The sequence below is a fragment of the Brachionichthys hirsutus genome, chromosome 5 (assembly GCF_040956055.1).
Source record: "Brachionichthys hirsutus isolate HB-005 chromosome 5, CSIRO-AGI_Bhir_v1, whole genome shotgun sequence".
NCBI classification, from domain to species: domain Eukaryota; kingdom Metazoa; phylum Chordata; class Actinopteri; order Lophiiformes; family Brachionichthyidae; genus Brachionichthys; species Brachionichthys hirsutus.
Window position 1 is genome coordinate 9,200,199 of NC_090901.1, and position 20,479 is coordinate 9,220,677.

The 20,479-nt window shown below is 44.7% G+C and overlaps 2 protein-coding genes across 2 annotated transcripts; one reads left to right on the top strand and one right to left on the bottom strand.

The window, feature by feature from the left end:
• The first annotated feature begins 151 nt into the window (after positions 1 to 151).
• ucmab (upper zone of growth plate and cartilage matrix associated b) lies at positions 152 to 4,094 on the top strand. Its single transcript, XM_068738911.1, is given in 9 exon segments — positions 152 to 260; positions 1,307 to 1,404; positions 1,406 to 1,534; positions 1,657 to 1,699; positions 1,788 to 1,892; positions 3,672 to 3,745; positions 3,748 to 3,772; positions 3,856 to 3,981; positions 4,061 to 4,094. Coding segments are annotated over 8 exon segments (705 nt in total). The 3' UTR covers positions 3,978 to 3,981; positions 4,061 to 4,094.
• Positions 4,095 to 5,744: 1,650 nt separating this feature from the next.
• On the bottom strand, positions 5,745 to 20,318 carry camk1db (calcium/calmodulin-dependent protein kinase 1Db). The gene is made up of 11 exons (XM_068739118.1): positions 20,224 to 20,318; positions 12,229 to 12,360; positions 9,186 to 9,260; positions 8,685 to 8,823; positions 8,212 to 8,338; positions 7,973 to 8,048; positions 7,540 to 7,652; positions 7,125 to 7,203; positions 6,378 to 6,465; positions 6,135 to 6,297; positions 5,745 to 5,896 (listed from the first exon to the last, which is right to left on the bottom strand). Exons 1-11 carry the CDS (start codon positions 20,316 to 20,318, stop codon positions 5,745 to 5,747), a joined length of 1,239 nt encoding a protein of 412 aa, XP_068595219.1.
• Positions 20,319 to 20,479: the final 161 nt, after the last annotated feature.

The following is a 20,479-nucleotide window of genomic DNA, read 5'->3' on the forward strand; positions in this document are numbered from 1 at the left end:
AAAACAACGAGACCTCTTCTTCTTTGTGGCTTCCGTGCGATCCGAACTACTTTCTGTTCTCCGGCGTCCCTTATATCCGCATCATGGTTTTGCTTTTAGGTTCTAAAGTTTAACTCCAGGTGGGAAATAAGATTACGCGTTCGGAGAGACCATGGCAGTGCGAGAGACGGTGAGGATTGCTCGAAGAGCTCCGTCCTCTTGCCCGCTGACGCTGCTACCGCGTCGAGATGACATCGGGGAAACAGCGACACCCAACGGAAGTTGACAGAAATGTGGTCGGTGCTGCCCCACAGCGCCCCCTACTGGAGGAAATGCTACAGTCTGGAAAATATTTTACAAGATAGTTATTTAATGCTATTTTCTTGATGGGATTGAATTGTAGGAAAGTAATTACATCATTTTTCCCCCTTATTAACTTATAATGATAAACTAAATGCAATCAGTAACAAAGATACCCCCCCCCCCCCCCAAAAAAAGAACCTCAAGTTTCTCCGGTGACACAGTAAAGCTGTCATTATATCCTGGGTTAAAAACAATTATTTTATCAGATAGATGAAGCCACAATAACATGAAAGCCATGCCTTGTTATGTCTGACTGAAATATACAGTACATAATTTGTGCCTTTGTTGCTTGTCCTCATATTTCCTCAAGGTTTATCTCCTTTGTGTTTTCTATTTAAAACCACTGAAACACTCCAAATTGTTGGAGGAAAAAAAGTAGGATATTAAACATTCAAAAAATGCACAAGTGTCCTTATGAATAGCACTGTTTTGCACAAGTGTCTTCATGATTTTCTTAGGGAAAATAACAAGCGAATGAATTAATAAATTATATGTACAGGTAATGCTATATAAATTCTTCATCCCTTACCTTTATTGCCTTATCTCCAGACCAGCAGCACTGTTGTGCAAATAATATTATCCCAAATTAAAGCATAGTGTAGGTCCTGATTTCAAACCTCAGAATCTTTGCTTGGTCAAATGTAAAATAAATTTACGCCTCTTATATGCTTCTCTTTTCTCTTTTTTGGCTTGTTAAAATCACATTTACTATATTCAAAAAGCCACCCGCGCCCTCACCTTAAGACTTGTGGGTATTAAACAGTCAAGTGGTGCAGATCCATCCTGTGCGTTGTTTACTGAGCACCTCAACTTTGTCCTTCTATGGCTGCAGAAACAATTCCTAATGGACCCATGATGCTAACTAAAGTCCAATAACACATAAGTGGCCCAAAGCGCACAACCATTTACTGTGTGTGAAGTTGATATTCAGCTATGTGTTGTGACTTGGAAACTCTCTGCTGAGTGTTGGATCCGGCCTCTTATCGGATCCGCAGGGACACTCCCTCCCTCTGCTCTGACAAGCAGTCAATAATCCTCCAGACTTCCACCCCACCTCTCTTAAAACATCTTACTCACCTCTCCCTTGTGGTCTTCTTCACTGCTCGAATCCCTCAACAATCCAGACATAGAACTTAAGATGTCCTGTATGAATGTAGCCTTCATGGCTCTGTTCCTGGCACTATCCTCTGATGCAGGAGATATTTTCAGGAGTATATTGGCAGCATATACAAAGATAACTGTTTGTTTTCTTAGCCTAGATTTTGCGTTCTAGTTAGGAACCCTCTTTTGTCTTGTGACCCAGTGACCTCCAAGGCTGATTCTACGGCTGTATCCGGCAGCACAGGCAGCGGTAAACCCACAAGGCGAGAAGCTGCATCAGCTGCATCCCTTCAACATTCTCGCTCTTTATCCCATTATGTTATGACTCGGACCTCCTCCCACTTGCGCCTCAGGTCGGCTGAAGAGGATCTTCATGAAGGAGCCCGACGCCTCGAACTTCTCCAGGAGACGCAGCAGACGGGGCGTGAAGTCTCAGGATGATATCAATGGTGAGTTCACTCTGGGTTTGTTTTTTTGTCTGAGGCCATGACTTGTTTTTCACTGTTATCCCACAAAGGAAGTAATTGTCAGCATTTATTATCGTTATTTGAAATATATGTTTCCGCTACTACTATTTTTTAAATACAAAAACATATCTTATTTACATCTGAAAAAATGGAAACAAAGAGATGAAATCAAGGTCCAGTAGAGGTTTGTGTAAATGGACAAGTGTGTCGATGCTGTGCGTGGATATGCCGCTATAGCATCAGCGACGTGTTAGTTGGAGGAAATGTGTTCACTCTCATTGATTTGACTGAATTAATATCAGTAAAACATTTAATTCCTCTTAGGAGAAGCTGTTTTGCACAAAAGTACTAAAAGGAAAAATGCAGATCAACACAAGTACAACACCAACATGGATAAAACCAATGTAAATGATGCTGGGTTTACGTTTGCTAAGTACCCAAACAGCAATAAGTTTGAGTGGACAGCGAGCGAACATGTAAATAGCAAGCCGAATACTTTTACGATTGTGGCGGACAGAAACCAGACTCTGGTCTGGTGGTCAAACACTGGCTCAGCTGGAGTCACAGGGCAGCACGGAGCTCACACACACACCCCTTCCAGTGAGAGCGCTCCTCACAAAGCCTGTGAAAAGTCAGTGATTCTTCAGTGATTTAGAGGCACAGCTCTGCACTTTCCTGCCAACAGGAAGTTGAGGGCACACACAGCGAGGCCGCTACTCTGTGCCGGCGTCCTGCAGGCACTTTGTGCAGCTCAAGCCGGGATAAATGAACTCAAAGCAGCAGAACACAGCGAGAGGAATGAGATGGATGGATGAGTGAGAGGGTGAGCAGCTGGGAGATGAATGTGGAATGTGTGCATCCACACCGGGAGAACGGGGTGGGAGAGGTCTGCTGTGTGTTTGGTAATGCTGAGAAGGAATAAGACACAAAGACTAACATCCATCGGTAAAAAAACAAAACAAACAAAAAAAAATTCAAATCTGTTATTTAAAACTAAAAACTAAAACTAAGTCACAGCTAATGGCTCATTGTAATGTTATTTAAGTCAGTGTGTGAGCTTCCCTGAAGCGTGACAGATGATCACTTAAGCATGCTTTGGTCTTGTTCAAATGTCCAGCCTGTTCGGCGGTCACATGCAGGCCACCTGGAACCTTTGGCTTCACTCCTCTGTATCTATATTAGTACCTGCTAGGAACCGGACCCAGATAGCAACCCATCCCAGCTCAAGCGACTCGGACGTTTCTAATTCAGGCCCCTCAAATCCCACAGTGACCTCTGCTGAATTTGAGGATGCGTTTTTGGATGGATAAGGATTGTTGAATGACTTTTCTATCACTTCTGTGGAGGGATTTGTTCAGGACGGAGATTAAGAACGATGGCGATGGTAATCAATATAAATAAATACAAATAAAAAAAAATATTTTTACATACACAGGCCTGACTAAATGACCTATAGGCATGAACACTACACACACACACACACAGGGAAGATACACGTGCAGTGGGCGGAGATGTTGAACAATGGGCTGCCACATGGCGATGCAATGCGAGCCGTTAGGGGCTTGGTGCCTTGCACAAGGGCCCCTCGGCAGAGGTGAACTGACAACTGACAAATCTGCCCCAAATCCCTTTTTTTAAAGGGAATTTGTTGCAATAATTTCTCAGTTAAATGTGATTGATAGAACTCCTATTATATTTTAATGGATATATGTAAGATCTTTAACTTGACAGATTCAGCATCGCCCTCCTCTGTGCTTGCAGCTGAGCAGAGGCAGATTCTGGCTGCAGATGAACAAAAGATGGAGTTTCACGAGGAGAAGAGGAATGAGCTTGAGACAGCTACGTCGAAGAGGACAACGATGGTACGCAACCCCCCGATGTCTGATCCTGCTTACCAGGATGAGTTTGATCATTCGTTAACTAGAAGTCTGACAAATCTCCCCAGAACAATACGGGCGGACCAGAGAGCGCACTGAGCAGTGGAGGGAGTTCCACCACGATGGGATGTATCCTCCCCCCAGGAGTAACCGACCGTCACTCCATCTGAGACCGAGATCGATGTTTTAAACAGGTCACCAGGTCAACATGTTTTTAACTAGGAAAGGGCATGGAGTACAGAGCTGTTAAATGTTTTCTCTTTTTACTTTCAGGTTAAGCGTCTGCTCGGCTAAATACTGTGAAAACATTAGATCGATCCTGTATTACGATGTATTTACTGACTCTACTCATTAAAAAGTCTATATTCAACATTTTTCTGTAATAAATAAATAAATAAAGCGTGTATAAACTAAGCTGTAACCCCCCTCACCCAAAGAAGCAGTGACTTAAGCAAACAACTTTTTTTTAATACATGAATTTGTCCATTAGTCCAAAGCACATTTCTATAACAGTATGGAAATACATGTGTTGTTAAATGCTTTGGTAGGCAAAAAAAAATCAGTCAAGAAAAATCAGGAACAGCCTCGCTGAAATATTCACCACAGTGTTTTTAAATAACACAGGATAGAAAAGATCTCTGGTGGAGCGATCTTTAAATTCAGACGCACCACAGACAAAACACAAAGACGGATCCTTCCTCTGAGCGAGAGTCTGCTAAATTCAACAGGCTGGTGTGAAAGCACAGTGGTTACACACAGCAAAGCGAGCTGATTGATTTCAGACCAGCTTCATGAGCGGAAAGAAAGCTCGATAGTACTAACTATTGAACTGTACGCAAATAATTACACAATACCGCAATGGGAGCCATTGAAGATACATTCCAAATATAATTCAAGTTGCTTTTTTTTTTCAGTAACAGTTACATTACACTCATACCATCAATAAGGATGGATATAAAAGAAGGGACCCGTTCATCAAACTCCCAATGGCACATTTAGAAATAATATGCAGCGTTTTGGTTGTTTAACTTCTCAACTCTTCACCATCTCACTCCTGGTCGGTTTCACAATGGAGCGCATCCCTGAGAACTGGTCACACGGCAACACGTGTCCGCCCCCCCCCCCCCGTCGTCAAGGAGGACCTCACAGTCATGTCAAGAGTAACGAATCCGATTACAAAGTCACGACTATTAGATACTGTCTCTTTATCATATCATCATAACACAATTTGACAAATCCCCCCCCCCACCAAATAGTCTCACTAAAAAGTCACAATATATTGTAAGAAAAATAAATAAGTCAATACATCAGTGCGTCACACCCGCCTGTGAAAGGTAATTTCTTGTCCGCACAATTTAAAGCAAGCGATAACGCACCGTCACACTGTCGGACGTTTTTACCCTGCGAGCCACTGGAGCGAAGAACCACAGCAAATGGACAAGAGCTGTAAAAACGACAAGGACTTCAGGGTGCAGATGACGTCACGATTATCAACCACGGCTTGAAGCTTATATTTCACTTGCGTAAGATGACCCCCCCCACTCTGCAGATCCAGGCAAGGTATTTATACAAGGCATACAACGGAGCACCCTTGTTCCAAGATACTCTCTCAGTCCAAAAATAATAGCAGCCTCAATGACTTCCCTTCTAGTGTGGCACCTCCCAGCCCGACTGCGTGTTAGTCCGCTGGCGGAGGGGGGGTGCACGATCCAGGCTGGACATGGCCCCCTCCTGGTGAACCTCCAGTTCTGTATGAAGCAGCATGGCGCCGTGTTGAGCCATGGTAAATGGAGCTGAGCCGATGCTCCTCAAATTCCTCCCGTGGTTTAGCAGACACATAGTGGGAGGTTGCGGGATGAACGAACCGGGCGACGATGCCGAATTATGAGGCCTGGGATTGTTTCATCCCGCCTCAAAGCTCCGTGGTCTCCCAGCTCACCTCCCGCGGCACCTGGCGTCATTTAGTCCCAGTGTGGATGACGGTAACCGTGGAGGGCCGTGGCAGCGACGGTTCGGCCACCGCAGAGGGTTCCTCCTGCCCGGTGGAGGAGGCGTCAGAGTTCTGATGGTGCACGTTAACAGCTGAGGGCAGAGGAGCAATCGGCGGGCCTGTGGGAGAGGATATGGCTTTAGCATACGGAGAATAGAGACGTTTTTTTTAAGGTCTTCAACCAGTTCTTTGTGCAGAGGTCAAGTTGCTTTCCCACCCTCAGATGACTTCTGCAACATTCTGAATCTCACCTGGACAAGATTTAAGATTTAACAGCACGGAGAAGAGAGCTCAGAGGAGCGAGGTGCTAAAAGTTGCTTAGCTGATTGCAGAGAGAACGTCGGAAGAGCCACTCACAGTCCTTCAGGGACAGCGGAGCGCAGTCCACCGACTGGCTCTTGGCCGGAGCTCGGCCCTGGGGATTGGACGCGGCATTGACGCTGTGAATGTTGCTGCCAAAGCTGGAGCCCAGCTGCAGGCGCCTCATGTGGCGGATCACAGCCGTCGCGTTGAAGGCTTGCTGTGGAGAGGGGATGCGAAACGATAAATGAAAATCAATAAGAATTCAGATGTTTTTCTTTTTAGCTCTCACGCACTCACCCTCCATTTGCTTTTGGCAAAGTTTTTCCGCATCTGTCGGCTGACTGATTCGTGTATGTTCTTGCAGAGAGCGGTGTCCCCAGCAATCCTGAAAGTCAAACATCACGGCCTTTCGGATTACGCCGATTCACACAATTCGCACACGCAAACGCAGGATGACATTCCATTTCTATGTGTTGGGAGCCATTACTTGAGCTGCGTATTGTCTCATGACTTTACATCATTTATTTTCATTCTACTGAAGCATCTCGGCCCGATGGGTGAAGGATTTCACAAGCGGTTGCACACACACTCACATTCATCATAATATCTGAGCATGATAGTCTAAAATGAAAGCCATTTATCTCTGCTACATTTCGGTGTCAGAGAAACCACCTGCCCAGGACCCAAAAGGCCCATTACGGGCCATCAGGTCCATTGATACTGATCAAAGGACCTGATGGTCCATTGATCAGTATCAATGGGAAGACATCCTTATTGTTCATTAAAGCTTCCACTTTCTTCAAGGATTCAGCCACTAATTGGCAGCCATGCATTCAGCAGGTTTCTCTCTAAGTGCTGACGCTGCTGAGCAGAGGCGGGTTTGCTGCCATGGCGACAGATGACAATGGGAGGACAACGCTCTCCATGATAAAATGCGTAAATCCAGCAATCTGCGTCATAATACAGTTTAATCTCAACAAGACGCGTGCGGTCGGCGCTAATTGTCTGGTTGAGGCCCGGGTGTGGTGACGCTTCCTTTCTCACCAAGGATGCTGAAGGGACTGGTCACATGTGAATCTCTTCTCTGGGTCCTTTTCCATCAGGCAACTGATGAAGTCTTTGGCTGGGGGGGGGGGGGGGGGGGGAGTATTTACCATGCAAAATGGCTGGAATGTTAAAGTAAACCAGTAAACAAACAAGCAAAATCATGGATCCACCCGTTTCCCGATCTGTTTCACATGAACATTGCAAATAGTTGAATAGAATGAATGAATGAATGATTCTCCACATTTCCACACAGTTTCATGGTAATCTGCTGAGTATTTTAGGAATCATTGACCAAAAGGTGAAGAAAGTCCAATGTTCAAAAAAAATGAACCCCGATTCCCTTCCTTAATCCGGATGCACTCCAGAATGCAAAGGGCTCTTCCTCAGAGTCAGACAAAGGCTCACTGCTCACCAGAGTCTGAAATGTCATCCCAGTACGGTGCGTCAAACTCGTAGTCGGCCTTGAGAATCTGCTCAAACAGCTTCGAATCGTTCTCATCATAAAATGGAGGGTAGCCGCAGAGCCTGAGAAGATGGAGATGGATTCTTACACAAAAGCGTGCTGTCGTCCAGCTGATGTTCAAAACTTTAACTCAAATTTAAAAGGATTTTTCTGCAGGCTAATCTCATTCACTGGCAGGTTGATTTATCACACAGCGCTGCAGCAGACTGCAAAAAGAGATTACAGTCCCTGCGTGCATATTAAATGAGACAACTGTGCATCTCAATGATATGCAAATAAAAAAAATAGACGTGCAATTCCACAATATAAAGTCATGTTTATATTTGCTGTCTTAATTATACTCAGTAAATTATCATTTTTCCTAATAGAAGTAAACACTTACAGAATATAAGCGATGACCCCGATAGACCAGCAGTCCACAGCTTTACTGTAGGGTTTCTGAGCTAAAACCTCCGGAGCTAGAAGAATGAAGTCAGTTTTGTAAATGGCTTTTGACCAATCACCATGAAACAGTAGCTGAAGAAGAACTGGAGTTATTTTGCGGCTTCTGGCAGATGAGATTAGATCTAATTATCTCTGAGGAAGGTTGCATCTAGGCCAGGAGTCAGACGGCATCCTCACCCACGTATCCTGGAGTCCCACAGGCGGTGGCCATCACGTCGCCGGTTCCCTCCATCTTGGACAAGCCGAAGTCACTGATCATGATCTTTGATTCGTCGTGGGGACTGAAGTACAGCAAGTTCTCAGGCTGGGAACGAGAGTTTTTCATTTTGACCTTCTGTACCATCTGCGTAGATTAAGTTTCAACCAGACAAAATATGAAACTAAATCCCCCAGATTAGTCTTTCCAAGAGTTTGGGGACAGTTTTACTGCTCTTCCAAGAGGCTTCATCAGTTTTAGCGCTGAGGAAAATCCCCTGGCGTTTAATCTCTGTGGGTGATCCTCGCCAAGCGCTTATGTAACATCGCAGGTTAACGCAGGTTAGATAAAAAGCCTCCCCCCCCGCCTGTTGCTGAAGCTAAAAAAAATTCCTCTCAACAATTACAGAGGATTAGGCGAGTACTCTACGGCTGAATGATACATGCAGCGGTACCTTTAGGTCTCTGTGCACTATGCCCATGGAATGTAGATAATTGACTGCATCCAAAACCTGCTGGATGAGTCGACTGGCATCCATCTCTGTGTAGAAGCCTTTTTCTACGATGCGGTCAAACAGCTCCCCTCCAGATACCCTGAAAAAAAAAGAGCACACGTAGCAAGGTCATTCCTGATCACAAGCCAGGGCACAGATACAGACGCAGGAATACAAAAACCCAAATCAATCCACAGCTTTTTATACTTTGGATTGAAACCAAACGTTTGTTTTCCAGATGAGCTTCTCCAACATCTGTCAGCCGCAGATATGAGCACGTTGTCAGGGTTATCGTCTATAACGCTCAGATAAAAACATTCCTCCAACCTGTCGTCTTCTTTATTTGAGACATTTATCCTGCCTGGCACATATTCAGTCACAAACTCTGTAATCAAAATGTCAGGTCAAGCAGCAGACAAAGAGCTGACCTCAGCAAACAATGTGACGGTTTGATGTACTCACAGCTGCATTATGAGATACAGGTGGTTCGAGCTCTCATAGATGTCTTCCAGAGCCACAATATTCTCGTGTTTTATCCTGGAAACAAAGAGCAGAAGATTCAACCCGAGTTAATTTAATATCAGCATTTAGATATTAGAGCAGCCACCAATGAGGTGCGATTAGCCTCGTCTAATCTGTCGTCGCCTGCATCCGGACGCAGTTTGTGTACATGTACGAGTTTACCGTCGACAAAACAGAACCTTGCCAAGTGGATGTTTTGACTGAGGGAGAAATCCTTTTTGCATGAAAGAGGGCAGGAGGATTCTTAAAGGTTGCTAATCAGTGAGTCGTGATGGCAACATTGGATTTATCATGATGGTTGTCTGTGTCCAAGCAACCAACCAATCGGCATTCAGATATCGAGCCAGAATTACTGCCTCTCAGCACATCAGCAAAGCAGCACTTCATCCTCAGACTTAAATAATTCACCTTTCAGGAGGCCAGAAACGGAGATAGTCATCACGACTCTCTCCGGATCAACCCCCCCCCCCCTTTTTTTTGTCCACCTACATTGTACATATTATGTGTCTTTTTAATTTATTGTTATTTTGCATCTGTTGAGTAATTTATTTTTATTTTATTGGTATTGTTAGATGTCAATGATTTATGTACTAAGGACTTTCAACGGAAACAAGACCGCAAGGGCTTTTTTGCGATGCTCCTCTTAGACAGGATATTTGACTGTACTTGTACTGCTCTAACATTCTATCTAATAAATATATTCATCATCATCCTTTTGTAGAGCCCTTTGCTACATGGTCCAATCTAGCTGAAGGCCAATATCAGCATAACCCACTGAGCCTGTGGTCCCAAAACAAATCCTAAAAATGTCTCTGTTGCTGCAAAGAATCTAGAAAATTAAAAAATTAAAATTAAAAAATGAAAATGGACATAATCAGTATACAGTGTGAAGAAAAGACCATCGGCCGTACCTCAGGATGCAAGGATGTAGAATATGCGGCTGATTAATGGTCAAAGAGGTTTCTATGACATCGCAGTGACCTTTTGGATATAAAATCACTGCATCATTAAATTCTAAGACATTTTGTGAGAAATCCTGCATGAATTCTTGGGTTAATGCTAACTAATTTGCTAATTTGGAGCTACTTTATTTTTATTAGTTTGGTAGTTTTTTTTTAATGTAAAATTCTTCTTCAGGATCTGGCTCAGTTTTTTTTTTTTTTTGAAATTGTAATTCTAACTGAAGCAGTAGTTTCAGCTACAACTTGATCTTAGTTATGAATGCGTAGTATTAATATAAGTTATCTCATAGTCTCAAAATGTCCATAAGCCCTATGACAGCTGCACCAAATTTAAACAGATTCCTGCAAGGAATTCCTGAGGTATTCCTTTTATGGAAATGTGTTTCCATAAGCGCAAAGTCGTCGACCGCTACCATCGATGGTGGATGAAAGAGCGAATAAAACTGTGCAAGGAGAAGCGGATGAAAGAGCATGTTTACAAGGGTAGGTGGCTAAAAAGAAAAAAGGTGGGAGTTGGAGAGGAGGAGGCGTAGCGAGTCTCAAAGGTCTAAACAACCTTGACAAAATCCTTTAGATTCCAGAAGAGAAATGACTGGATGGGCTGTTATGGAAACGGAGCATGAGGGTGTGTGCAAAGCAAGGAGGAGAACAATTAGTCAGAAACAACGAGAAAGCAAGAAAAACTGGTTTGTTTCAAGACTGAATGAGTTCCTGATTACTCATCGGGGTTCGGAGGAGGCTGGAGTATCGCCTGCTGTCAATGAAATGCCTTTACCGTGTGTTGCTGTCTGCACAGCTGTGAATACCTTGTATCACAGTGTGATTAGCGGATGCACATGAATAATGGTAAGATGGATTTATTTTTGCCTGCAGCCGGAGCAAAATGGATTTGATTTTCTTCACCGTTAGTAATCCTTTAATGACTCAGACAGACTTCACAGCCGAATGTCTTTATTATGAAGCCTTGACATGATCACTGTGTTCTAACCCCTACTACGGGCTCCAGGGTGGCGGTTCTGTTATCTGTTGCTATGGCAGCGAACACCTTTTGTTCCATTAGAGCACCACATCATGTCCATATCAGAGAACACACAGGGAGTAAAACTCTTGTCTTTCACTTGAGACACAATCCTGCAGGATGAGTTTCAAAACAAAAAAAAGCTTGTTTAATGAATTCTAAACCGTTAATTTCACGGTTTTCTTGCCATTGTCATTGCCATTTTTGCGACCACAGTTGCCACAAATGTGGAAAGGAAATGGGGCGGGGGGGCGCATCCGGCACCTCCGGCTTGAGGCGACACAAACTATGGTCCTGCATGCATAAAGAGAAAACACCTTTTTATTATTTGTGAGACATTTTGTGTCCACTTCTAGCAGCCAAATGAAACACTGTATTAAATTATTTCTTCATCTGGCAATTTTCAGGCATGAATTTGAATTTTAAAGACATTCACAGCTAGTTTCTGCATTCTGAGTTATTGCACATGTTTGTTTTTTTAAATGTCCTTCTACCCCATCTGACCGGATGTGAGGTTTTCCATTTTAGGAGTTGGCGGAACTGGAAAAAGCATGGGCGGGACTAGAAGACAAACAATGTGGGCCTGTCAGTGGCTACCCAGCAGTTTCGTGTATTGTGGTTAAAAATAATTGTGAAACTAGTAAATCCTGATCTTATACGTCTCCCTGCAGTTCATTAAATACATTTTAGCTCAATTTATTACCAAGATATGAGATTGACCGGCTGCCGTGAAGCTTCCATTTCAAAATGGACCAACGGAAACAAAGCGCAGAACAGATCCGTGGAAGGTCACCCACCAGATGGAGTGTTGGTGGAGCCACGCAGCATGAAAAGGGGAATACCAGAACCCTTAACTTTGAGATAAATAAACTGAATTTCATTAGCAAAGAAAACTCAGAATCACTACAGATTGGAGTGAGACACGCAGAAGTTTCCCCAAAAGGCCGTGGAACCGGGGACTCTTCCCAAAAAGGTTGGAGTCCCATGGGACCGTCGTACCCACCTCCTGAGAACGGCGATTTCGTTCTCGATGCTCGTCTCCTTCCCCTTCAGCGCTTTCTTCGGGATGCACTTGATTGCGACCATCTTGCCTGTGGCTTTCTCCTGAGCCATCACCACTTCAGAAAACGCGCCGCTGCAAGAGAACAGGAGAACCTCGTTGGTGCTGCGTTCTATGCGCTTGGGCAATATTGACACAGGAAAAAGCGCATCGTCTGAGAGCAGATGGAGGGCACTTAGAGGCAGACTGGCCAGAGAGTACACACACACACACACACACACACACACACACACACACACAGCATGTTGTGAATATTTACTGAGAAGTGGTGCATAGTCTGTGACTGTGGCGCTCGTGTGCAACCATATGCACGGCAAACACTTTTAAGACTTCTGAAAAGCACGCGTTTAGTCTTCCTCGGCCATCTGTCTCCATGCGTAAGAGAGAACCTTTAAAAAAAAACAAATATGGAATTAAGGGAGTATTTGCTCGAGCAAATCTCTTTGCGATACCACGGCAATTCCACCTTAATGGATTTCACCTTCACCATTACGCACCTCTTCCTCCCCACGCATCCCCAATCAGGGTTTGATGTGAATACAGAACAGAAGTGATTGACGACATGGACGTCTCATGGGTCGCCTTCAAACAACTCATAATCCAAAGGATTAAAATAATCCCTGAAGCATGTGCTGGGATGCTTTGTAAAATGTCCTGAAATGAGGAGGATGACTGTTGTCATCAATGCTGATGAAGGGCAGGTGGATGTTTGTGTGGGAATATTTATCATCCGATATAATCCGGCCTCTCATTTTTTTTCAAGTTTATATTTAAAAAAAACAGCAATTGAACTTTATTCCAACCATTTTCATGACCTTTTCAGTAAAATCTCACCAACAGGGGGGCGAAATAAAGTGTCTTTCTGGATCGTCATCAATACAAACGCTCCACACAACACAAAAAAAAGCAAGATGGCTGACATCAACAGGTGCATCATGTTCTCAAAGTGTAATCAGTCCCTCCCAACAGGCTCTAAACTCAGCACCACTAAATCCCAAAGAGGCCATCAAATCCATGCTAATCCCTCACTCCACCATTTCACAGGGGTGGGGGGGGGGGGGGGGGTCAGCCAGAGCCGCAGCACGTTACCTAGCAGCCACAAAGCCTCAGGTGAGCTGAGGCGGAACACATTCGCTGTAAAACAGGCAGCAGGAAGAGCGCGGGGCCCTTCGTCCTCCTGACTTTGACCTGGGTGTGGGGGGGGGGGGGGGCAGCATGTAAATGCAGGGGCTTGTGAACAGTAAATGACGGAGCTGCAGGAGCATCACTTCCTGGCCCGTTATAGCGCTGTCTTAACACTGCAGCTGTTGCCGTGATGACAACGGCCATCGTTTCCATTCAGCCATTCATCTGACTGGTTTCCACAGCTGTGTGAGCGTTGGCTGAAGTGTCTCGCTCTTCCAGCGGTGTGCCCGTGCTGTCAAGCAGCGCTCTGCAGCACGACTCGCCATAGCATGCTCTCTGCAGCAGGAGACACACCGAGATGAAAAGCCCACAGGAAACCTGTAAACTGACTGACAGTGAGAAGAAACAACCCTATTTCTGTCACCGCTCACCGCACCGACAAGCAGCATCACTTCCTGTTACTGACATGGCAACCGCTCCGAATCCAAAGCTTTGTGACTCTCCTCCTGCACGAAGAACGACAAGCGTTCCCACAATTCATTCATACTTCACAGGAAGCTGCAGTGCATGCATGGGCTGTATGTATACATATAAATAAGTACTGTATATACATTATATCGTGTATTTATATATAGTAAGTGTACTTAATTCTTTGACCCTGGAAGCCCACTTGTAATATTTAGAATCATGAGATCATTTCATTAATCTCTTTGAGGGTTTTGCACAAGGACGGATCCGGATCTTAGAGGGCGGCACGGTGGCGTAGTGGGTAGCGCCATCGCCACACAGAAAGCAGGTACCGGGTTCGGGTCCTGTCTGTGCTGAGTTTGCGTGTTTTTCATCCGGGTTTCCTCCCACCTCCAGAAACATGCAATTTAGGTTGATTTGAGCACTGTGGCAGAACATCATGAAATGCTTGGGCATTTCTACTCTGTTTACTATTACCTGTTCTGTTTCCAACAGCATTTGAATGTCAGCAAGATTCCACTAAATCTAGTCAATGGATTGTCATGACAACAAGGAGCTTATTCAATGTTTGAGAGGATTCTGCCCAAAAGGCGCGGAGTTAGGGATCTGGTTTCACTATATTTACCCGTTGTTGTTTTTTTTAACCATTTCTATCTATTTCCTTTCTGTGGATCCAGAACAGCCTGTGAGGATTTGTTTTTCTTTCTGTCTTTCGGGCTCTGCAGTCCATTTTGCAAATTACATACAAATTACTTTATAAATTACCATGAAACTGGTGAAGGAATGGGTCAAGATATATCAACAAAATAATAGAAAATGTCGTTTCGCTGCATTAAAGAGATGCAGAATTCATACCCGGATCAATCAACTCTCATGCTGACCAAAATCTATAGACGATTTCATCTTGCAAACAATGACAGAGGAAAACACAAAACGTCGTACCCTTCACAGAAGCTCTTCTCAATCTATGCCCCCAGGATTAAAATGATATGACAACACGCTGCTTCTGTCCCTTCAGCAACACTTGTTGAATATTAAGTTCTTCCTGCAGCAACAGAACTCCGTCTTTGCAGCTCTTGGACGACAGAATAGTCTGTGTGCATGTGTGACAGTCTTCACTCGCTTAACACCAACACACCATGTGTAAGACAGCCGAGCCAAATTGGCAGGCGAACGCTAAACAAGCACGCTGGCTCACTCTGCTAATGCTGCTGATTCGAAAGTCCCGAATCCAACCATCCAGAAATCTACTCCAGGCTCAGATGTCCAGGAAAATCAGGACACTGTGGATTAAGGTTTTATTTTTATTTTTTTGAGGGGGTGGGAGTCTCGACAACTGAGGCTGGCTTATTGACATTCGCAGGCAGTACATGTATTGTGTTGCTGCTGCGTAATCACATTGAATCATCTTGTGTAAGATGCATTACAGCTGTCTGTTATGCAACATGTGGGGTGGGAGTTGAAAACGGAGGTGCAGCTAGAGCCGGGTCCCACCAAATGTATTTAAAAAGTCACCGTGCAGTGACAGTTACATCAAAAGAAAGAAGGCGGATCACGTGGTCTACCGCATGATCGCGTCATTTCCCTGAAAGCATCCGGGGGGGGGGGGGGGGGGGGGGGGGGGTCAGGCAGGTTTTCTTGCTAATGATGAGTACACAATGAAATATAGGGGGCGTTTGATACCGGATATTTGGGGCCATTATTGCAGTGATGTGTGGGAAAAACAGAGCCTAAGCAAATCTCTATCTCACCACCAAATTTCATCCGAATTGCGGATACTGCGGATACAGAAAAAAAAAGGGGTTTTCCACTTTTAATGGAGGCTATTTCTTGTGAAAGGGCAGCACGGTGGCGCAGTGGTAAGCGCTGTTGCCTTACGGCAAGAAGGTCAAAGGTTTGACTCCGGCTCCCGCCTGCCACCGAAAACATACAACTTAGGCGAATTGGTTATGCTAAATTGTCGACAGGCGTGAGTGTGTGTGCGAGGCAGAGGCAGAGTTTGGTTCTGGCCGTCCCGCTTGGGGCCCCTGCCACATGATGTTAATGATCGAACATTAAAAGTGTATTTCAAGCAAAACGACATACACACTATTTTCCCAGTTGTGTTTTTTTAGCTTGTATTCAGTATAAATACCTCTACATTTTACAGTCCTCTGTTTTGTAACTGTAATAAAACCAATCCGATGGTGGTTTTCATCCCTGGTCATTCAGTGTCAGACGAGCAAACGCCGGTTTTCTCTCAATGCAGTAAACAGCGAGAGTTCAATCAACTCCAATAATGCCAATAGAATGAAATCCAGTAGTTATCCCTATCCTACTGGCTGAAACCATAAACCTAATACCACTCACAAAAACCTGAAAGGCAAAAATATCCATCGCTCAAGGGAAATGTTTGGCAGAATCCTGACAGAAGCCACGGATCAGGCCGTCAGAAAGGAGCAGAATTATTTTAATACGGATGATTACCACCTCCTGGGCTCTGGGAAAAAGGCCGTTTGAAACCCTTCAACTCCCCGGGTGTAGAGGATAGCACATGATGGCTAGTGGTGAGAGATCACAGGAACACAAATGGAAGCTCAGAACATGCAGGACCTAAAAAACAGACCGTGCATCATCTCCTCCCACGGTGAACGCGGCTGGAGGACAGCGGACGGCAGGTAGCATCATCTTCAGAGGGAGCGACTAGAGAATCCCATCATCCCAGTTGCCTAGCTGCCATTTTCAGCGCATCGCCAAGCCAACTAGTCTCTGCACAAGCCGTGTTAGGAAAATGATCAATACATGGAGGCAGGCACTTTAATGCTTCAGGGATGAGCAGGGCTTTGTTAGAACCAGGGTCGTACGTCTGTTAAAGAGGCTGGTTTATTCATTAATGTCCACTCAGAGGAGTCAGAAATGTGTGGCTCTTGGGGGGTAAATATCCAACCCAGGTGAGTCAGCTGTTAACGGTGTTCTGTTCGGCCCAACAGAGGAAAAAACCCCGGCGAACGCTCGAGCACTTTAATATCAAAAAACGGTATTTTGGAAATACACAACAAAACACTTGGAAGGAATGCGACTGGAAAGCATCAATTCTGGACTGCTCTTTATCCATTACCATTTAGAAAAGTTGGAAAGCACTCAGAGAGAGAGAGAGAGAGAGAGTGGGCCTCCTCCACCAACGCCGATGTCGCTAAAAGTTGAACATTTCGGGCAGCATTCAGTCCTCTGAAAGAAGAAAGGCGCTCACTCGTTTTTTTTTAGCATCTGTAATTTATGGAAATTGGCTAAAATAGGATTTTCTATAATAACAATAATGATGATCGAAACCTTTGCCAATTGGTGGAACATCATGAGCTGCCGATGCCGGAGTCATTTTATTTTAAACTGTGCCCAATTCTTATTTTTAATTCTGTTGGCAAAATGTCCGAATAGGCACAAACCTTTTGTCCCATGTGAACTCCACTTTCTCCCGTCACTCTTTTCAGCCGTCTTATCTCCTAGAGGCAAAATTATTTTTCATTTTATATCTCGGTGTTGAAAAAAAAGTGAAAAAATAATCACGACAGTGCTTTAAAATGACATTGATTATTATTTAATCGCAAAGTTTTGACAACTTTTGAAAAGACTATCTTGCAAACAGACAAACAAATATGGATGATGAGGTCATCTCCTCTGGCTCCTTTTGGCAGAGGTAAAAAGAGGAATAAAATATGGGAATCAGAACACCTTTGGAGCACTTTTACAGCACCGGCTTGAACTGGATCTCTAAAAGGTGCTTGTGGTCCAGCTTAGCAAATTTACTCCCAGGGACTTTCAGCAGCTTACGGGTCAGAAATTAGCCGCAAGGCAAATGGAAACGAGGTCGGAGTTCTGGCTTCAGTGGCAAAGATCCCGTTAGCGAACGATGGCTACAGCAAAGACAGAAGTATGGCTCAAGAGCCACAGATGCGGCCGCAGGCTTCCTTCCCCAACTCCTTTTTATTATCAAATCATTCTAACGTGCAGAAACGCAGTCTGGCCTCGAGCCGAGTCGAAATCAAATCTGCTATTTTCATAATAGGGTCACATTTACGAGGACTAAATTTACGGATCCTTATGTTTCACCGAGCCGAGGAACTGTCAAAAACCTGGAAGCCGATGGGGGGGGGGGGGGGGGGGGACTGATGAGGAATCTGCCTGTTGAAAGATGGAGCAGCGAGTAAAGCAGGTTAATCTATTTGTCTTCCTTGTTCATTTGTAATCCGTCACCAAAGCTGCAGGGCTTTTCTGCAGGTGAACCACACTGTGCGGCAACAAGGCAGACCCTGAATGAGACACACACACACACACACACACACACACAGGAAGCAGGGAACAGAACTCGCTCAATTAGTATATTAATACTCAATTAATATTTATTGGCATTCATTGTCATTTTGCATCAGTGGTGTAATTTATTTTAGATTAATTGTTAATTTGCACTGGCGGTGTAAAATCTTTTTATTTTTGTTTTTCTAATGTTACGTTGCATCAATTGAGTAATTTAATATTGGTTTTATTTTTATTTGTATTGTTAAATTTGTATTGTTAATTGTGGATGATTTATGTACGAAGGACTTTCAACGGAAACAAGACCGCAAGGGCTTTTTTGAAATGCTCCTCTTAGACAGGATGTTTGACTCTATTTGTACTGTAATACATGCTACTGTGTGACTGTACTCGTACTCTAACATTCTATCTAATAAATATATTCATCATCATCATCAGTCAACCGTGAGCCCCCCCCCTTTAAGAAAGTTGAAAAGAACCACCAAACTGGCCCTGGAGGTGTGTGCTAGGTGTGTGTGTGTGTTCCTCCAACATGCCAGTTCTTTCCTGGGGGGGGGGGAATCAGAGCAGCTTCCAGGTGGGAGCCCCCGGCTGCTGGCAGGCTGCATTGCTGTGACGTGAATCACACACCGGCGTGATGCTACTCTTCAAGACAAGCAGCTCTGCAGTCTGATCCAAGCGGCACCATTTTACAAAGAAGACGACGACGAGCCTGCATGAGTCCGCGGGAGTCTGTGAAAGACCCACGAGCCGAGTTCAGGTCAACCACAGAGAGGAGACGAGAGGCCAGAGACTTAAAATAAAAACAAACCCGGGGAACACCCCCCCCCCCCCCCCCCAGGAACATCATTCAGTTCTTCTGACTCGAAGCATGGATTCGTCTTTGGGAGAGAAAAAAGATAAAAAATGAGATATAGCCAACAATTGATTGTAACCTCGGTCGACTGAGACTTGCTTACGTCAAACAAGCATTATCTAGCTTTCACCAGTTTCCTCTGGGTCCTCCATTGGGGAGGGGGCACACTGAGGCTCTCTCTCTCTCTCTCTCTCTCTCTCTCAGCAGCTTAATTTATTCAAAGAAGAAAAGACGTGAAGTCAAGCAGCACTAAACAGCGGACCAAAAATAAACCCAGGAATCTGTCTGCTCTGGAGTCCAAGGGCGAGAGAACTTCAACCAGAACAACAATGATCCAGAACAATAAATAATGATCCAAAACAATAATGATCCAGAACAATAATGATCCATAACAATAATGATCCATAACAATAATGATCCAGAACAATAAATAAGGATCCAGAACAACAATGATCCAGAGCAATAATGATCCAGAACAATAAATAAGGATCCAGAACAATAAATAATGATCCAGAACAATAATGATCCAGAGCAATAAATAATGATCCAGAACAATAAATAATGATCCAGAACAATAATGATCCAGAGCAATAAATAATGATCCAGAACAATAAATAAGGATCCAGAACAATAATGAGCCAGAGCTCTACGACTAGTCTATAACCCCAGACGCAGGAACATGAAGCCATCACAGGCGGGCGAGAATTTAGGATCTGATTTCATCCTTTGTGCACGCAAACAGGCCCTGCTTGCATTGGTCAATAAATAGCAAAGCTGTGCGTCCCAGCCTTAAGCCCGGATCTGCTCCGTGATGCGGGGGGGGGGGGGGCTACCCCAAAAAGTGGCTCCTGAACTACCAGGACGCTCCATCCGACTGTGCAAACAGGTAAACGCCAGACGTCACGTCCCACGGCTGAAAGAGAACACTGAAGGCACCAGAGATCTTCCAGGCTGAATGAACATGAACGAGGCGCATCAAGTGTGTCTGACGTCACGCGTCATTCCTGGGCGAAGCAATTAACCGGTTATAGTCGTGAATGATTATTATTTTCTTGAAGAAAACGCTCCCGCTTGGCGGATGTCAGAAGAAAAGGCCCGGCATCCATGCAACAGCTGTCGGTCTGCTTCCCGTGCCTTTGATGATGCCTCCATTCATCTACACACACCGGGATCAAAGTTTCCGCCGCGGCGTTACTCACGTCCCGAGGACTTCCTTGAAGTCGAACGTTTGCTTGATGTCGCCGACGTGCTTTTTCCACGATCCATCGCTGGACTTGCCGTTTTCTTTCGCCATTACGCACCAGCGCGTCGGGGCGGAGGACCAGAAGGAAAGTCGCGCACTTCTGCTTTGCGTCAAAGGCTTTTTCCGGCGGCGCGTCTCGCTTCCTCAGCCCATGAGCCAGGCGAGCCCGAGGAGGAGGAGGAGGAGGAGGAGGCGGCGAGGGGGGGGGGGTC